This window comes from Manis javanica, chromosome 4 (assembly GCF_040802235.1).
Source record: "Manis javanica isolate MJ-LG chromosome 4, MJ_LKY, whole genome shotgun sequence".
Classification (NCBI taxonomy): Eukaryota; Metazoa; Chordata; class Mammalia; order Pholidota; family Manidae; genus Manis; species Manis javanica.
This window is the reverse complement of record NC_133159.1, coordinates 105,114,239-105,131,414: the sequence shown is the minus strand read 5'-3', so window position 1 is coordinate 105,131,414 and position 17,176 is coordinate 105,114,239. Positions and strand designations below refer to the sequence as shown.

General features: G+C 38.7%; 1 protein-coding gene across 8 annotated transcripts in view; it reads right to left on the bottom strand.

Annotated features, from left to right (window-relative positions):
* Positions 1 to 17,176, bottom strand: part of CHD1L (chromodomain helicase DNA binding protein 1 like) — a 121,412-nt gene that overhangs the window by 47,207 nt on the left and 57,029 nt on the right. For all 8 annotated transcript variants that reach the window (XR_012130309.1, XR_012130308.1, XR_012130307.1 and 5 more), the window contains exons 3-5: positions 15,767 to 15,873; positions 15,128 to 15,242; positions 14,491 to 14,522 (exon numbers count right to left, since the gene is read on the bottom strand). Coding sequence is in view for 5 of the 8 variants with exons in the window: in XM_073234517.1 (XP_073090618.1) it covers positions 14,491 to 14,522; positions 15,128 to 15,242; positions 15,767 to 15,873 (254 nt within the window). In the remaining 3 variants the exon portion in view is untranslated. The remainder of the gene's footprint in view (positions 1 to 14,490; positions 14,523 to 15,127; positions 15,243 to 15,766; positions 15,874 to 17,176) is intronic.

Here is a 17,176-nt window from a genome sequence, read left to right as displayed (position 1 = left end):
GCGCAGCACTGAGGCCCCTCACAGCGTTAAACAGCCTCCTGTCCATTCCCCCTCCAGCACAGACCCGCCATAGCAGGGAAGCAGCCTGAGAGCATCTGTGCCCATAGCAACCACCCAGAGCCTCCTCCGCAGCCACTGGGGGAGCAGACTCAGAGGCCCTGTTGGTGTGCAGCTGCCCAGCACAAGCCACTAGGGGTTGCCGTTCTCACAGGAGAGGAAGGCAACCAGCAAGCAGGATGGGACTTTGTTCTCCCTGCTGACACACACACCAACTGCCCACGACTACCTATATCACCATGAAAAGGCAGAAGAATTTGATCCAGTAAAGAATAACCCAGACAACTCCTGAGAGGGAGCCTGGGGAGATAGACCTAACCAATCTTCCTGAAAAAGAATTCAAAATAAAGGTCATAACCACGCTGATGGAGCTACAGAGAAATATGCAAGAGCTAATGGATAAACTTAGGAGGGAGAATAGAGAAATAAAACAATCTCTGGAAAGACTTAAGAGTAGACTGGATGAGGTGCAAGAGGCCATTAATGAAATAGAAATCAGAGAACAGGAATACAGAGAGGCTGAGGCAGAGAGAGATAAAAGGATCTCCAGGAATGAAAGAATATTGAGAACTGTGTGACCAATCCAAACAGAACAATATCTGCACTATAGGGGTACCAGAAGAAGAAGAGAGAGAAAAGGGGATAGAAAGTGTATTTGAAGAAATAATTGCTGAAAACTTCCCCACAGTGGGGGAGGAAATAGTCACCCAGACCATGGAAGCACACAGAACTCCCAATACAAGGGACCCAAGGACTACAACACCAAGACACATAATAATTAAAATGGCAAAGATCAAGGACAAAGACAGAGTATTAAAGACAGCCAGAGAGAGAAAAAAGGTCGCCTACAATGAAAAACCCATCAGGCTATCATCAGACTTCTTAACAGAAACCTTACAGGCTAGAAGAGAATGGCATCATATATTTAATGCAATGAAACAGAAGGGCTTGAACCAAGGATACTGTATCCAGCACGATTATCATTTAAATATGAAGGAGGGATTAAAGAATTCCCAGACAAGCAAAAGTTGAGGAAATCTGCCCCACAAAACACCTCTACAGGGTATTTTAGAGGGACTGCTCTAGATGGAAGCACTCCTAAGGCTAAATAGATGTCAACAGAGAAAATAAAATCACAGCAAAGAAAGCAGACCAACCAAATATCAACTAAAGGCGAAAAATAAAATCAACTACTCACAAAAGGAGTCAAAGGAAACACAAAAGAGCACAGAATAAAACACGTGACATATAAAGAATGAAGAAAGAGGAATAAGAAGGGAGAAAAATAAAGAATCATCAGACTGTGTTTATAATAGCTCAATAAGTGAGTTAAGTTAGACAGATAGTAAAGAAGCTAACCTTGAACCTTTGGTAACCACGAATATAAAGCCTGAAATGGCAATAAGTACATATCTTTCAGTAATCACCCTAAACATAAATGGACTGAATGCACCAATCAAAAGACACAGAGTAATAGAATGGATAAAAAAGCAAGACCCATCTATACGCTCCTTACAAGAGACTCACCTCAAGCCCAAAGACATGCACAGACTAAAAGTCAAGAGATGGAAAAAGATATTTCATGCAAACAACAAGGAGAAAAAAGCAGGTGTTGGAGTACTAGTATTAGACAAAATAGACTTCAAAACAAAGAAAGTAACAAGAGATAAAGAAGGACATTACATAATGATAAAGGGGTCAGTTCAACAAGAGGATATAACCATTCTAAATATATATGCACCCAATACAGGAGTACCAACATACCTGAAACAAATACTAACAGAATTAAAGTAGGAAATAGAATGCAATGCATTCATTTTAGGAGACTTCAACACACCATTCACTCCAAAGGACAGAACCACCAGACAGAAAATAAGTAAGGACACAGAGGCACTGAACAACACACTAGAACAGATGGACCTAATAGACATCTATAGAACTCTACACCCAAAAGCAGCAGGATACACATTCTTCTCAAGTGCACATGGAACATTTTCAAGAATAGACCACATACTAGGACAAAAAAAGAGCCTCAGTAAATTCAAAAAGATTGGAATTACACCAACCAACTTCTCGGACCACAAAGGTATAAAACTAGAAATAAATTGTACAAAGAAAACAAAAAGGCCCACAAACATATGGAGGCTTAACAACATGCTCCTAAATAATCAATGGATCAATGACCAAATTAAAATAGAGATCAAGCAATATATGGAAACAAATGACAACAACAACACAAAGCCCAGCTTCTGTGGGACACAGCGAAAGCAGTTCAAAGAGGAAAGTATATAGCAATCCAGGCATATTTAAAGAAGGAATAAAAATCCCAAATGAATAGTCTAAACTCACAATTATTGAAATTGGAAAAAGAAGAACAAATGAGGCCTAAAGTCAGCAGAAGAAGGGACATAATAAAGATCAGAGAAGAAATAAATAAAATTGAGAATAAAACAATAGAAAAAATTAATGAAGCCAAGAGCTGGTTCTTTGAGAAAATAAACAAAATAGATAAACTCCTAGCCAGACTTAGTAAGAGAAAAAGAGAATCAACACACATCAACAGCATGAGAAATGAGAAAGGAAAAATCACAACAGACCCCACAGAAGTACAAAGAATTATTAGAGAATACTATGAAAAACTATATGCTAACAAGCTGGAAAACCTAGAAGAAATGGACAACTTCCTAGAAAAATACAACCTTCCAAGACTGACCAAGGAAGAAACAGAAAATATGAACAGACAAATTACCAGAAAAGAAATTGAATCAGTAAATAAAAAACTACCCAAGAACCAAACCCCCGGGGCCAGATGGATTCACCACTGAATTTTATCAGGCATAATAACAGATCCAATGGCTGTGTCTTCCAAAAAATAGAAGAGGAGGGAATACTTCCAAACTCATTCTATGAAGCCAGCATCACCCTAATACCAAAAACAGGCAAAGACCCCACCAAAAAAGAAAATTACAGACTAATATCTCTGATGAACATAGATGCAAAAATACTCAACAAAATATTAGCAAACCGAATTCAAAAATACATCAAGAGGATCATACACCATTACCAAGTGGGATTCATCCCAGGGATGCAATGATGGTACAACATTCAAAAATTCATCAACATCATCCACTACATAAAAAGAAGGACAAAAAACACATGATTATCTCCACAGATGTACCCCTATGTTTATCACAGCACTATTTACAATAGCCAAGAAATGGAAACAACCTAAGTGGCCACAAGTAGATGAATGGATAAAGAAGATGTGGTACATACACACAATGGAATATTATTCAGCCGTGAGAAGAAAAAAAATCCTACCATTTGCAACAACATGGATGGAGCTAGAGGGTATTATGCTCAGTGAAATAAGCCAGGTGGAGAAGACAGGTACCAAATGATTTCACTCATATGTGGAGTATAAGAACAAAGAAAGAACTGAAGGAACAAAACAACAGCAGAATCACAGAACCCAAGAATGGACTAACAGTTACCAAAGGGAAAGGGACTGGGGAAGATGGGTGGGAAAGGAGGGATAAGGGGGGTAGGAAAAGGGGCATTACGATTAGCATGTATAATGTGGGGAGGGGCATGGGAAGGGCTGTGCGACACAGAGAAGACAAGTAGTGATTCTACAGGATCTTACTACGCTGATGGACAGTGACTGTAATGGGGTTTGTGGGAGGGACTTGGTGAAGGGGGGAGTCTTGTAAACATAATATTCTGCATGTAACTGTAGATTAATGATACCAGAATTTTTTAAAAAGTGGGCACGGGTGAATAGGATGTTATAGACATTCAGGAAGACACAGCCATTGGATCTGTTAATACACTAGCGATTGGTGGCTACTGCTACAGCATGTTTTCTAGTAGAGTAGCAACTAAAATTTCTTGAGAGAATCCAGTTAAAGATGCATATCATTTGACAAACACACCTGGGAAGTTGTTCCAAAAAAAAAATATGGAAAAATATGTATATATAATTATGTCCCAAGCTGCACTATTTAAAATGACAGAAAACCTAAAAACCATAGTAAATCCAATTATAGGTGGTGAAAGATTACACAAAATTTTAAATAAATGATTATGTTGCAATACAAGAGCTCTGTAACTAAACAAGATATAAATATTACATACCTTTTTCCACAAATGTGAAACTATGCAAAAGATAATCAACTGGACATCTTAAGATTTTTAATTTTTCATTTGGTCTGTAAACATTCTGTGATCCCATTACATTATTTTTATACTCAAAAAAAACTAAACTTCTGGGGCAGAGCCAAGATGGCAGCATTGAGTAGAGCAGCAGAAATCTCCTCCCAAAACCACATGTATCTATGAAAATATAACAAAGACAACTCTTCCTAAAATAGAGACCAGAGGACACAGGACAACATCCAGACCACATCCACGCCTGGAAAAACCCAGCGCCTCGCAAAGGGGGTAAGATACAAGCCCCGGCCCGGCGGGACCCGAGCGCCCCTCTCCCCAGCTCCCAGGGGAAGGAGAGGAGTCAGCAAGGAGGGAGAAGGAGCCCAGGACTGCTGAACATCCAGCCCCAGCCATCCGGACCAGAGCGCTAACACAGTGCATGCATGGGGTCCTGGATACTAGGAAAACAGGGCGGCAGGACCAGTGAGCGGGTGCCTGAGGCCAACGCCGGAGAACAAAGAAACGGGAGCAGCCATTGTTTTTTTTCTGTTTCGTTTTTTTGTTTTTTTGTTTGTTTGTTTGTTTTTTGCGAGTGCTTTTTGGAAGTCTTAAAGGGATAGAGACCCCAATACTAGGGAAACAGGGAAGCAAGACCGGTGAGTGGGTGCCTGAGACCGGCACGTGAGGACAAAGAAAATCATGCTTTTTTCTCTTTCTTTTAATTACTTATTTAATTTAATATTTTTTGTTTGTTTTTTGTGGCTGTTGTTGTTTTGGTTTGGAGAGTGCTTTTTGGAAGTCTTAAAGGGGCAGGACAGGACACTTAGTCCAGAGGAAGAGAATCTCAGGCTCTCTGGGCACTCTAACCCCCTGGGCAGCAGGGAGCACAGAGGCCCCTTACACACATAAATAGCCTCCCGGCTGCTCCCCCTCCAACGGGGCTCCACCATTTTGGAGCAGCAGCCAGAGCCAGGCAAGACCCACAGCAACAGCCGAGATAAACTCCATAGCAGCCGGGCAGGAAGCAGAAGCCCTGTCTGTGCACACCTGCCCAGCACAAGCCACTAGAGGTCGCTATTCTCCCAGGAAAGGAAGGCCACAAACCAACAAGTAGGAAAGCTCTTCCAGCTGTCACTCCTACCAGCTCTGCAAACTATATCTATCACGATGAAAAGGCAAAACTACAGGCAGACAAAGATCACAGAGTCAACACCTGAGAAGGAGACAGACCTAACCAGTCTACCTGAAAAACAATTCAAAATAAAAATCATAAACATGCTGACAGAGATGCAGAGAAATATGCAAGAGCTAAGGGATGAAGTCCAGAGGGAGATCACAGATGCCAGGAAGGAGATTACAGAAGCGAAACAAACGCTGGAAGGATTTATAAGCAGAATGGATAAGATGCAAGAGGCCATTGAAGGAATAGAAATCAGAGAACAGGAACGTATAAAAGCTGACATAGAGAGAGATAAAAGGATCTCCAGGAACGAAACAATACTAAGAGAACTATGTGACCAATCCAAAAGAATGATATCCGTATTATAGGGGTACCAGAAGAGAAAGAGAGAGGAAAAGGGATAGAAAGTGTCTTTGAAGAAATAATTGCTGAAAACTTCCCCAAACTAGAGGAGGAAATAATCGAACAGACCATGGAAATACAGAGAACCCCCAACAGAAAGGATCCAAGGAGGACAACACCAAGACACATAATAATTAAAATGGCAAGGATCAAGGACAAGGAAAGAGTTTTAAAGGCAGCTAGAGAGAAAAAGGTCACCTATAAAGGAAAACCCATCAGCCTAACATCAGACTTCTCGACAGAAACCCAGAAGAGAATGGCATGATATATTTAATACAATGAAACAGAAGGGCTTTGAACCAAGGATGCTGTATCCAGCATGACTATCATTTAAATATGATGGTGGGATTAAACAATTCCCAGACAAGCAAAAGCTGAAGGAATTTGCTTTCCACAAACCACCCCTACAGGGCATCCTACAGGGACTGCTCTAGATGGGAGCACTCCTAAACAGAGCACAGAACAAAACACCCAACATATGAAGAATGGAGGAGGAGGAATAAGAAGGGAGAGAAGAAAAGAATCTCCAGACAGTGTATATAACAGCTCAATAAGCGAGCTAAGTTAGGCAGTAAGACACTAAAGAGGCTAACCCTGAACCTTTGGTAACCACGAATTTAAAGCCTGCAATGGCAATAAGTACATATCTCTCAATAGTTACCCTAAATGTAAATGGACTTAATGCACCAATCAAAAGACACAGAGTAATAGAATGCATAAAAAAGCAAGACCCATCTATATGCTGCTTACAAGAAACTCACCTCAAACCCAAAGACATGCACAGACTAAAAGTCAAGGGATGGAAAAACATATTTCAGGCAAACAACAGCAAGAAGAAAGCAGGGGTTGCAGTACTAATATCAGACAAAATAGACTTCAAAACAAAGAAAGTAACAAGAGATAAAGAAGGACACTACATAATGATAAAGGGCTCAGTCCAACAAGAGGATATAACCTAACCATTCTAAATATATATGCACCCAACACAGGAGCACCAGCATATGTGAAACAAATACTAACAGAACTAAAGAGGGAAATAAACTGTAATGCATTCATTTTAGGAGACTTCAACACACCACTCACCCCAAAGGATAGATCCACCGGGCAGAAAATAAGCAAGGACACAGAGGCACTGAACAACACACTAGAACAGATGAACCTAATAGACATCTATAGAACTCTACATCCAAAAGCAACAGGATATACATTCTTCTCAAGTGCACATGGAACATTCTCCAGAATAGACCACATACTAGCTCACAAAAAGAGCCTCAGTAAATTCCAAAATATTGGAATTCTACCAACCAACTTTTCAGACCACAAAGGTATAAAACTAGAAATAAATTCCACAAAGAAAAAAAAAGGCTCACAAACACATGGAGGCTTAACAACATGCTTCTAAATAATCAATGGATCAATGAACAAATCAAAATAGAGATCAAGGGATATATAGAAACAAATGACAACAACAACACAAAGCCCCAACTTCTGTGGGACACAGTGAAAGCAGTCTTAAGAGGAAAGTATATAGCAATCCAGGCACACTTGAAGAAGGAAGAACAATCCCAAATGAATAGTCTAATATCACAATTATCAAAACTGGAAAAAGAACAATTGAGGCCTAAGGTCAGCAGAAGGAGGGACATAATAAAGATCAGAGAAGAAATAAACAAAATTGAGAAGAATAAAACAATCGCAAAAATCAACGAAACCAAGAGCTGGTTCTTTGAGAAAATGAACAAAATAGATAAGCCTCTAGCCAAACTTATTAAGAGAAAAAGAGAATCAACACAAATCAACAGAATCAGAAATGAGAATGGAAAAATCATGACAGACTCCACAGAAACACAAAGAATTATTAAAGATTTCTATGAAAACCTATATGCCAACAAGTTGGAAAATGCAGAAGAAATGGACAATTTCCTAGAAAAATACAACCTCCCAAGACTGACCAAGGAAGAAACACAAAAGTTAAACAAACCAATTATGAGCAAAGAAATTGAAACGGTAATCAAAAAACAACCCAAGAACAAAACCCCAGGGCTGGACGGATTTACCTGGGAATTTTATCAGACACACAGAGAAGACATAATACCCATTCTCCTTAAAGTTTTCCAGAAAATAGAAGAGGAGGGAATACTCCCAAACTCATTCTATGAAGCCAACATCACCCTAATACCAAGACCAGGCAAAGACCCCACCAAAAAAGAAAATTACAGACCAATATCCCTGATGAATGTAGATGCAAAAATACTCAACAAAATATTAGCAAACCAAATTCAAAAATACATCCAAAGAATCGTACACCATGTCCAAGTGGGATTCATCCCAGGGATGCAAGGATGGTACAACATTCGAAAGTCCATCAACATTATCCACCACATCAACAAAAAGAAAGACAAAAAACCACATGAACATCTCCATAGATGCTGAAAAAGCATTTGACAAAGTTCAAAAACCAGTCATGATAAAAGCTCTCAGCAAAATGGGAATAGAGGGCAAGTACCTCAACATGATAAAGGCCATTTATGATAAACCCACAGCCAACATTATACTGAACAGCGATATCGGGAACTAGACAGGGATGCCCACTCTCCCCACTGTTATTTGACATAGTACTGGAGGTCCTAGCCACGGCAATCAGACAAAACAAAGAAATACAAGGAATCCAGATTGGTAAAGAAGAAGTTAAACTGTCACTATTTGCAGATGATATGATATTGTACATAAAAAACCCTAAAGACTCCACTCCAAAACTACTAGAACTGATATCAGAATACAGCAAAGTTGCAGGATACAAAATCAACACACAGAAATCTGTAGCTTTCCTATACACTAACAATGAACCAATAGAAAGAGAAATCAGGAAAACAATTCCATTCACAATTGGATCAAAAAGAATAAAATACCTAGGAATAAACCTAACCAAAGAAGTGAAAGACCTATACCCTGAAAACTACAAGTCACTCTTAAGAGAAATTAAAGGGGACACTAACAAATGGAAACTCATCCCATGCTCATGGCTAGGAAGAATTAATATCATCAAAATGGCCATCCTGCCCAAAGCAATATACAGATTTGATGCAATCCCTATCAAATTACCAGCAACATTCTTCAATGAACTGGAACAAATAGTTCAAAAATTCATATGGAAACACCAAAGACCCCGAATAGCCAAAGCAATCCTGAGAAAGAAGAATAAAGTAGGCGGGATCTCACTCCCCAACTTCAAGCTCTATTACAAAGCCATAGTAATCAAGACAATTTGGTACTGGCACAAGAACAGAGCCACAGACCAGTGGAACAGATTAGAGACTCCAGACATTAACCCAAACATATATGGTCAATTAATATTTGATAAAGGAGCCATGGACATACAATGGTGAAATGACAGTCTCTTCAACAGATGGTGCTGGCAAAACTGGACAGCCTCATGTAGGAGAATGAAACTGGACCATTGTCTAACCCCATTCACAAAAGTAAATTCAAAATGGATCAAAGAACTGAATTTAAGTCATGAAACCATAAAACTCTTGGAAAAAAACATAGGCAAAAGCCTCTTAGACATAAACATGAGTGACCTCTTCTTGAACATATCTCCCAGGACAAGGAAAACAACAGCAAAAATGAACAAGTGGGACTACATTAAGCTGAAAAGCTTCTGTACAGCAAAAGACACCATCAATAGAACAAAAAGGAACCCTACAGTATGGGAGAATATATTTGAAAATGACAGATCTGATAAAGGCTTGATGTCCAGAATATATAAAGAGCTCACATGCCTCAACTAACAAAAAACAAATAACCCAATTAAAAAATGGGCAGAGGAACTGAACAGACAGTTCTCTAAAAAAGAAATACAGATGGTCAACAGACACATGAAAAGATGCTCCACATCACTAATTATCAGAGAAATGGAAATTAAAACTACAATGAGGTATCACCTCACACCAGTAAAGATGGCTGCCATCCAAAAGACAAACAACAACAAATGTTGGCAAGGCTGTGGAGAAAGGGGAACCCTCCTATACTGCTGGTGTGAATGTAAATTAGTTCAACCATTATGGAAAGCAGTATGGAGGTACATCAAAATGCTCAAAACAGACTTACCATTTGACCCAGGAATTCCACTCCTAGGAATTTACCCTAAGAACGCAGCAATCAAGTTTGAGAAAGACAGATGCACCCCTATGTTTATCGCAGCACTATTTACAATAGCCAAGAATTGGAAGCAACCTAAATGTCCATCGGTAGATGAATGGATAAAGAAGATGTGCTACATATATACAATGGAATACTACTCAGCCATACGAAAAGGGCAAATCCTACCATTTGTAGCAGCATGGATGGAGCTGGAGGGTATTATGCTCAGCGAAATAAGCCAAGCAGAGAAAGAGAAATACCAAATTATTTCACTCATCTGTGGAGTATAAGAGCAAAGGAAAAACTGAAGGAACAAAACAGCAGCACAATCACAGAACTCAAGAATGGACTAACAGGTACCAAAGGGAAAGGGACTGGGGAGGATGGGTGGGTAGAGAGGGATACATGGGGGGGAAGAAGAAGGTGGGTATTAAGATTAGCATGCATGGGGGGGTGGGAGAAAGGGAAGGGCTGTACAACACAGAGAAGACAAGTAGTGATTCTACAACATTTTGCTATGCTGATTGACAGTGACTGTAAAGGGGTTTATAGGGGGGACCTGGTATAGGGGAGAGCCTAGTAAACATAATATTCATCATGTAAGGGTAGATTAATGATAACAAAAAAAAAAAGCAGTTCCTGTGTGGTGACCTCCAATGAGTTCTACACAATGGTATAAAGGGCATATCAAAGTGAGGGCAAAGGGTCTGTTTGTGTTTATACAGAGGATCAAAGCCTAATCTGGCTACCCAGAAAATGAACTAAGATACGATATGAAGAAGAACTTCCAACATCCACACTCTCTACAATACTCATACCAAAGATGATCATCAAAAAACCTCAACAAAGATCCAGGCAATGCTGCAGTTGTAGCTGCATCCATCCCACTGGTTCCTGGACTTGCCATTGGAATGAAGAAGGAGATATCTAAGCTGGCCTGTGCTTTCAGTAAAACAACAAATTTGACTGCATCTATACTGTTGGAACTCAACCAAGAATTAGGAGAAGTGCAAGTTGTAGCGCTCCAAAATCTTACGACTACAGACTATCTACTGTTAAAAGAACATATGGGATGTGAACAGTTCCCAGGAATGGGTTGTTTTAATTTGTCTGATTTCTCTCAGACTGTTCAAGTACAGTTGGACAATATCCATCATATCATAGACAAATTTTCACAAATGCCTAGGATGCCTAACTGGTTTTCTTGGCTTCACTGGAGATGGCTGGTAATTATAGATCTGCTTTGGTTATGTAACTGTATTCCTATTATGTTAATGTGTGTGCGCAATTTAATTAGTAGTTAAAACCTATACACGCTTAAGTGACTCTACAAGAAGATATGTCAAAGAAATAATCAATCCTCCCATGTTTTCTTCCATCTGCTACCTCCATAGCTTTTCTTCTTCCTTCCTAATTACAACCCTTAAATAGAATTCGTGCCTCATATCGAATTTACCAAGTATCATAATTCCTCCAAGTGGTAAAGATACCTCAAGACAAATGCTGGGCATAGAAGCCACAGGGCATAAATCTTCAAAGAAGTTAAAAGCTAACCTTTTCAAACAATATGGCTTCTCTCTCACTTACCAACTTTACATTTCCCTGTATGGCCCCGGAAGATGACTGGTTAGCCAGAGACGGGTAAGATTCCTCAAGGGAGGAACAACCTAAGACAGGCACAGTCGCAGGGGGGCCATCAGGTGAGAAATTGGGCATCAAGAGTGGTGAGGCTTAGAACCTCACCCCGCCTGCGTTGAGAGAAATCTTCTGCATCCATTGATGTTTTAATGCCCTTGTCTAGCTTGGATTAACACATAGTCTACAGGTACACACCTGATCATCTACAATTGCTCTCTTACAACACTAAACTATGTTTTCTACCTTTATCTTGCATCTACCTACCACTTCAGCATTTTATTAAAAATAAAAATGATAATAATAATAAAGGGAGAAATGTGGGATCCACATATAAATCAAGTATAAAAATCAAACGAATATTTTTATTTCACTTGATTGTTTATAGTTCATAATGCGTGATCAAAACAGAAAGTTTCTGTGATGACTGCCCTTGTACTGTTCACCATGTAAGAACTTATTCACTATGTACGAATTTGTTCACCATGTAAGAACTTGTTCATTATGCTTCAGAAGATTGGAGACTGACAAGAATTAGGCTTGAGATGGATTAATGATTGTGCATTGAGCATTGCCTCCCCTATACAGAATTTTACTGTTGTTAACAACCATTTGATCAATAAATATGAGAGATGCCCTCCCCCCCAAAAAAAAAACCTAAACTAAACTTCTATTAGAAGTTGTATATATACAAGTAAAATAGAATTATTGGAAAGATAGTGGGCATGGAAGTAAGAATAAAAAATGAGGGAAAGATCTTGAGCAGAGGTTGGCCTTACAAGGGGGAAGCCCTCTTCGTCTGAGGCTACAGAAAAAAATCCACAAAGTGCATGCAGAAAGATACCTCGAACTATCCACCTATTAAGAGTGGTGTGGGTGGAGGGAGATCAGGGGATCCAAAGAGAGTGCAGAATTGAGATCATTCCTCTTGGGTAGCATGAGCAGGGGATGCGTTTAAAGATTACAAGGAATAAGGGTTCAGCAGACATTGGACACTTGTCATGAGGTAAGGCGCCAAAGCAGCCATAGTACAGTATGTAGCCCGTGTCTGAATTAGCATGCAGAACAGATTAGGTCCTATTCTCTTGTGAAAAGTTTATTCAATGAAACGGCTATGGGGAGGTAGGCTGTTCTCAGTGAAAGGAAGTAGGTCAAATCAGTCACTAGGGGACAGTCTAAATAATGTTCCCTGGAGAGGAAGAGGTGGAGGAAATTCCAGCACTGAATGGAGAGTGGGAAGAGGTAACTTACAATCCTCTTGACCCAAAGATTTTATAAGTCTGTTATCCAAAAATTCTTAAAATTTTCATATTGTTATAGGCACAATCTTAACTCTCTATAATTAACCTCTTCAGAACAGAGATTACACTTTCCAGCTCTTCTCAGAGTATGTGATGCAGTAATATACAATATGACCTTGCCAAATATATCAAAAGAGTACATTTGTGTTTCTGGAGTTCATACTATGAGTCAACAGGTCCTTATATTCACCTGGAAATGGATTCAAGACAGATGATCTAATATAGAGATACTGTAGTTCTGCTGAATAATGTGAAACTCCAGTGCAATTGGATACTTTGAGAAGCCCTCTTACAGCCTTCACAGCACTGAGTGCTGGGTTTGCATGTCTGCTTTGCCAATTATTAGCAATGTAACCTTGGCTGGGTTACTTCATCTCTTACTTTCCTCAGCCATAAAATTAATAATAATACCTGCCTACTAGGGTTTTCATATGGTTAAAAAAAGTAATTTATGTAAACATCATTTATGTCCCAATCTTCTCATCTTTGGACACTCCCAGTCTATTGCCTTGTATCATGGATACCCTATACTGCTTATCCTCGTATTAGAGTTTATAACCCCTTAGAGTGGCTCTGTAGTTTACTTTCCTGATATTGCCAATAACCCCCAGAACACTGTCTTTCCAGAGGAGAGAGCTTCAACAAATATTAAGTTCGCTATTAATAATAAAAAGGAAAAACAGAGAAAGCAAATCCTCTTAAGAAAAGCAACATTATTTGCTCCCTTAAATGAAACTTCAGTCAAACAAAATACTGGATGAAAGTCATAACATCTACAACTGAACCTTTTAATGTCTCAAAATAAGATAAAAACAGAAATCCAACTCAGAAGAAACTGGATGAGAAATAGCACTTAAAATATTGACAAAACATTTTGAAACCAAAAGTTTCTGAATACTGAAGATGCAAATCACTACCTAACCATGTCAGAACTACATGTTATGGAGAATGAAATTCAGACAGCATATCTCTTCTTATTTACCTAAATTCTAGCTCTTAATTTGCATTGTACCTGTTGTCTTGACCATATATTTCAACAAGGCACCCATATTACCAATTGGCATTAAGAATTAAATCTAAATTTTCTACACTTCATGAGCTGGTATGAGGCCTGAAGGCTAACTAATTAAAATTATTACTTAAAACTCCCTTCCTAAAAAGTTAATTTTAGAGCACAGATTGCTACTTTAAGATATTTCCAGGAAAAGGCTCAAATAATTTACCTCCTACAATGTAGCAAAATCTCTAAACAGCAGTCCTGAAAGGTGTCTATGCAATTTGCAATATAAAGAATCTGTTATCTATTAACCACCTACCATGTACACCTTTCTCTCATTTAACCCTCACATTATCATCTGAAGTAAGAGATTTCATTGTCCCCATTACAGATGAAGAATCAGTGGTTCATAGAGGTTAAGTAACTAACCCAAGGACACACATCTATTGAGTAAAAGTGGCTAGACTGTAGGACTTCTACCATGCTGCCCATCTGTAAATAAGACTCACAGAAGACATGTCAGGAAGTCATACCAGACAACATATCAAGAAACAGACAAAGTACTGAAATGTACATGACTTTCATTATACAGTCAACAGTTTCTGAAGTAGTACAATACTCACGATTTTAAAAATGCTGCATCTTTCAAGCAAATCTAAAAAATTGAGGAAGATACATTATAAAGGCTGGTATTGATAGAACTAATACTACTAAGCTAGGTTCTTATTGACTCTCCTAAACCACAGGCTTTACCTAAGTCTTATTCATTCATTAAGCAAAAAAGTTCTGAGCATAATTTCTAAGGCACTATTTTATAGATAATATCTAAGAATGAGTAAGTGGAAGGTCTCGCTTACTGTGACCCTGAACAGTCTCAGCCTGAAGAACAAGGGCTTAATGAGACTGGAACTAAGTGTCCTCCATTCCCATCCTCCAGTAACAGAGATGATGCACTGGTCCACAAAACCCTTTCCCCTGCCTGCCTCCCTCCCCCTATTCATTGACTAAGAGTTACTGACCAAATGCTCCCTCCCAGGGAAGGCTTCCCCCTTCATCTGCCAGGAAAGAGAGGTAGAAATACCTAACTAGTTTGGAGCACAAGGGTTCTTTGCTTCCTTTGGTCATAGTTCCTCTCTGAGAATCTAAAGTAGACTTTTTTCCCATAAAAATCTGCACTCTTGAAGAAAATTAAATAAATTCCAGCGAATTTTACAACATCCAAGGTCCCAGGTTGAGAGCCATAGAGAAACAAATGGATACCTCATAGGTAGTTAGCAGCACATGAAAATGTGACTCTTGTTTTAGGTCTTGCTGTAGGTGGGCTCTCTCCTCCTTGTCACCAGCATATGTTACACAAGAAAGCCCTGGAGCAAATCTGAATTAAAAAAAAGAGGTAGATGAACACAAATGCAGAGCCATGGGAAAGGGTATGCATATCTGGAAAACCACACTTCATGGAAGGATTACAGATGTGCACACCTCATGATGCCCTGCAACCAAAAAGAGTTCTGGGACTCTGGAATCTTATCTAGAGTACTGGGTAAACCTAAGTGTAAGTTCCTGTGTGAATAGATGGAGGGGTTGGATGAACATCTAAAAGGGCCTTGTGCTAACTCTAAAAACTTTTTTTTCATGTTGGGTACTTCCATGTTGTTACTATGAAAAAGATGGTTTCTACTTTAGTTCAGCAAAATTTACTGAGCATTGACCGTCAAATTACCAAATAATAACATAACATCCATTGGACTCTCCCCATATCAGATCCTCAGTCTGTCTACATTGCCTCAGGTCATTTTCTAAAGCAATAAACTCACTGCTTAGGACAATTAAGTTGCTTTATCACCCAGAAAAAAACTTCAATCAATATTAAAGAATAAAATTTCAGCTATTACTCTATACCTCTCCATCTCTTCTTTCCAGTTGCTCAAAACAGACAAGGGACAGAGAATCAAAAATGGTCCTTCATCATTTAATCTTCCTGCCAAGTAAATGAGAAAAGCAATCGTCTGGAACACAGAAAAAGAAGACAGTTTTAATCACATTTCCACATAAGAAACAACCACAACCTTGTAGGAAACACAAACTTATAAGAGATTTAGTTTACAAACAGAAGTACAATCTTCCACACATTATTCGTCCATTCCTAAAGTAAAATTGAGTAAGCCTCAATATAATTGCCAAATAAATTTAAGTACTCAATTACTCAACAGTTAACAGGAAATGGGGCCCAATATATACGTAATTGAACCTCTAATGCAAAGTAAAAAATCAGGAGAGATAATGGAAATAAATTAAAACAATGCAAATAATGCACAAGATCAGGAATACTCTGAAAACATAAGGTGGTATCAAGGCATGACTGTAAGCATGGCCAACTAACCATATGGGGCCTCTGCTACTTACCAGGCTCTCCTGAGAGGTTTCCCTTCCTTCCCAACTTCCTCCCTCCTATCCCTAATGTTTTCCTTCCTTGCACATGCATTTATAGAGCAACTTCGTTTTGCTACGCACTGTTCTAAGCACCAGTATGTAACAGTGAACAAAAAGATGAAACACCTAGCTCTCCTGGAGCATACTTCTAGTGAGGAAAGCAAACAGTAAATAATGCCTCATATTTAAGTAGGAGTATAACATGAAAAGCCAAATAGGCATACCTTAGAATATGACTGGACACACTTGTGACTAGAAATGTTTCTTTAAAAGGATGCTGTGATACACAAAGAGAACAGCCTTCTTTTATATAACAAAATGTTTAAGGGGCCCCCAGTCCAAAATGGTGAACCATTTCTGACAAAATCCATACTAAAGATATAATCCAAAATCCTGAGAAAGATACATGACTAAAGATGTTCACATTGAGGTTAATCTAAATAGCACAAAAAAGAGAGGAACTTACCATTCCTCATCTATAGAACATTTAATTATGATAAATTGTCTTGACGGAATGTTATCCAGCCAGTAGAAAATACTGATTGTGAAGAACATAATAAAATGGAGAATTACAATGACAATGTTAAATTAATAAAATACAAGCTATGTGTGCACTATAATTGCAACTATTTAAAACATACATTGCTATCCACGGTTATAATTAGAGTGCAGTAGTTATGGTATGGCAGTTATTTCTTAATTGATAGTAATTCTAAAATGGAAATAATTTTCTTTTTTAACTGTCCATTGCTTCCCAGGCCAGACTGTGTCCAGAGCAATCACTCAATAATAACTTGCTGGATTAAGACCATTATGTTTCACTTTCACTGAGGATACTCTTCAGAGAAAATATATCTTAATTACCAAAACTAGATATAT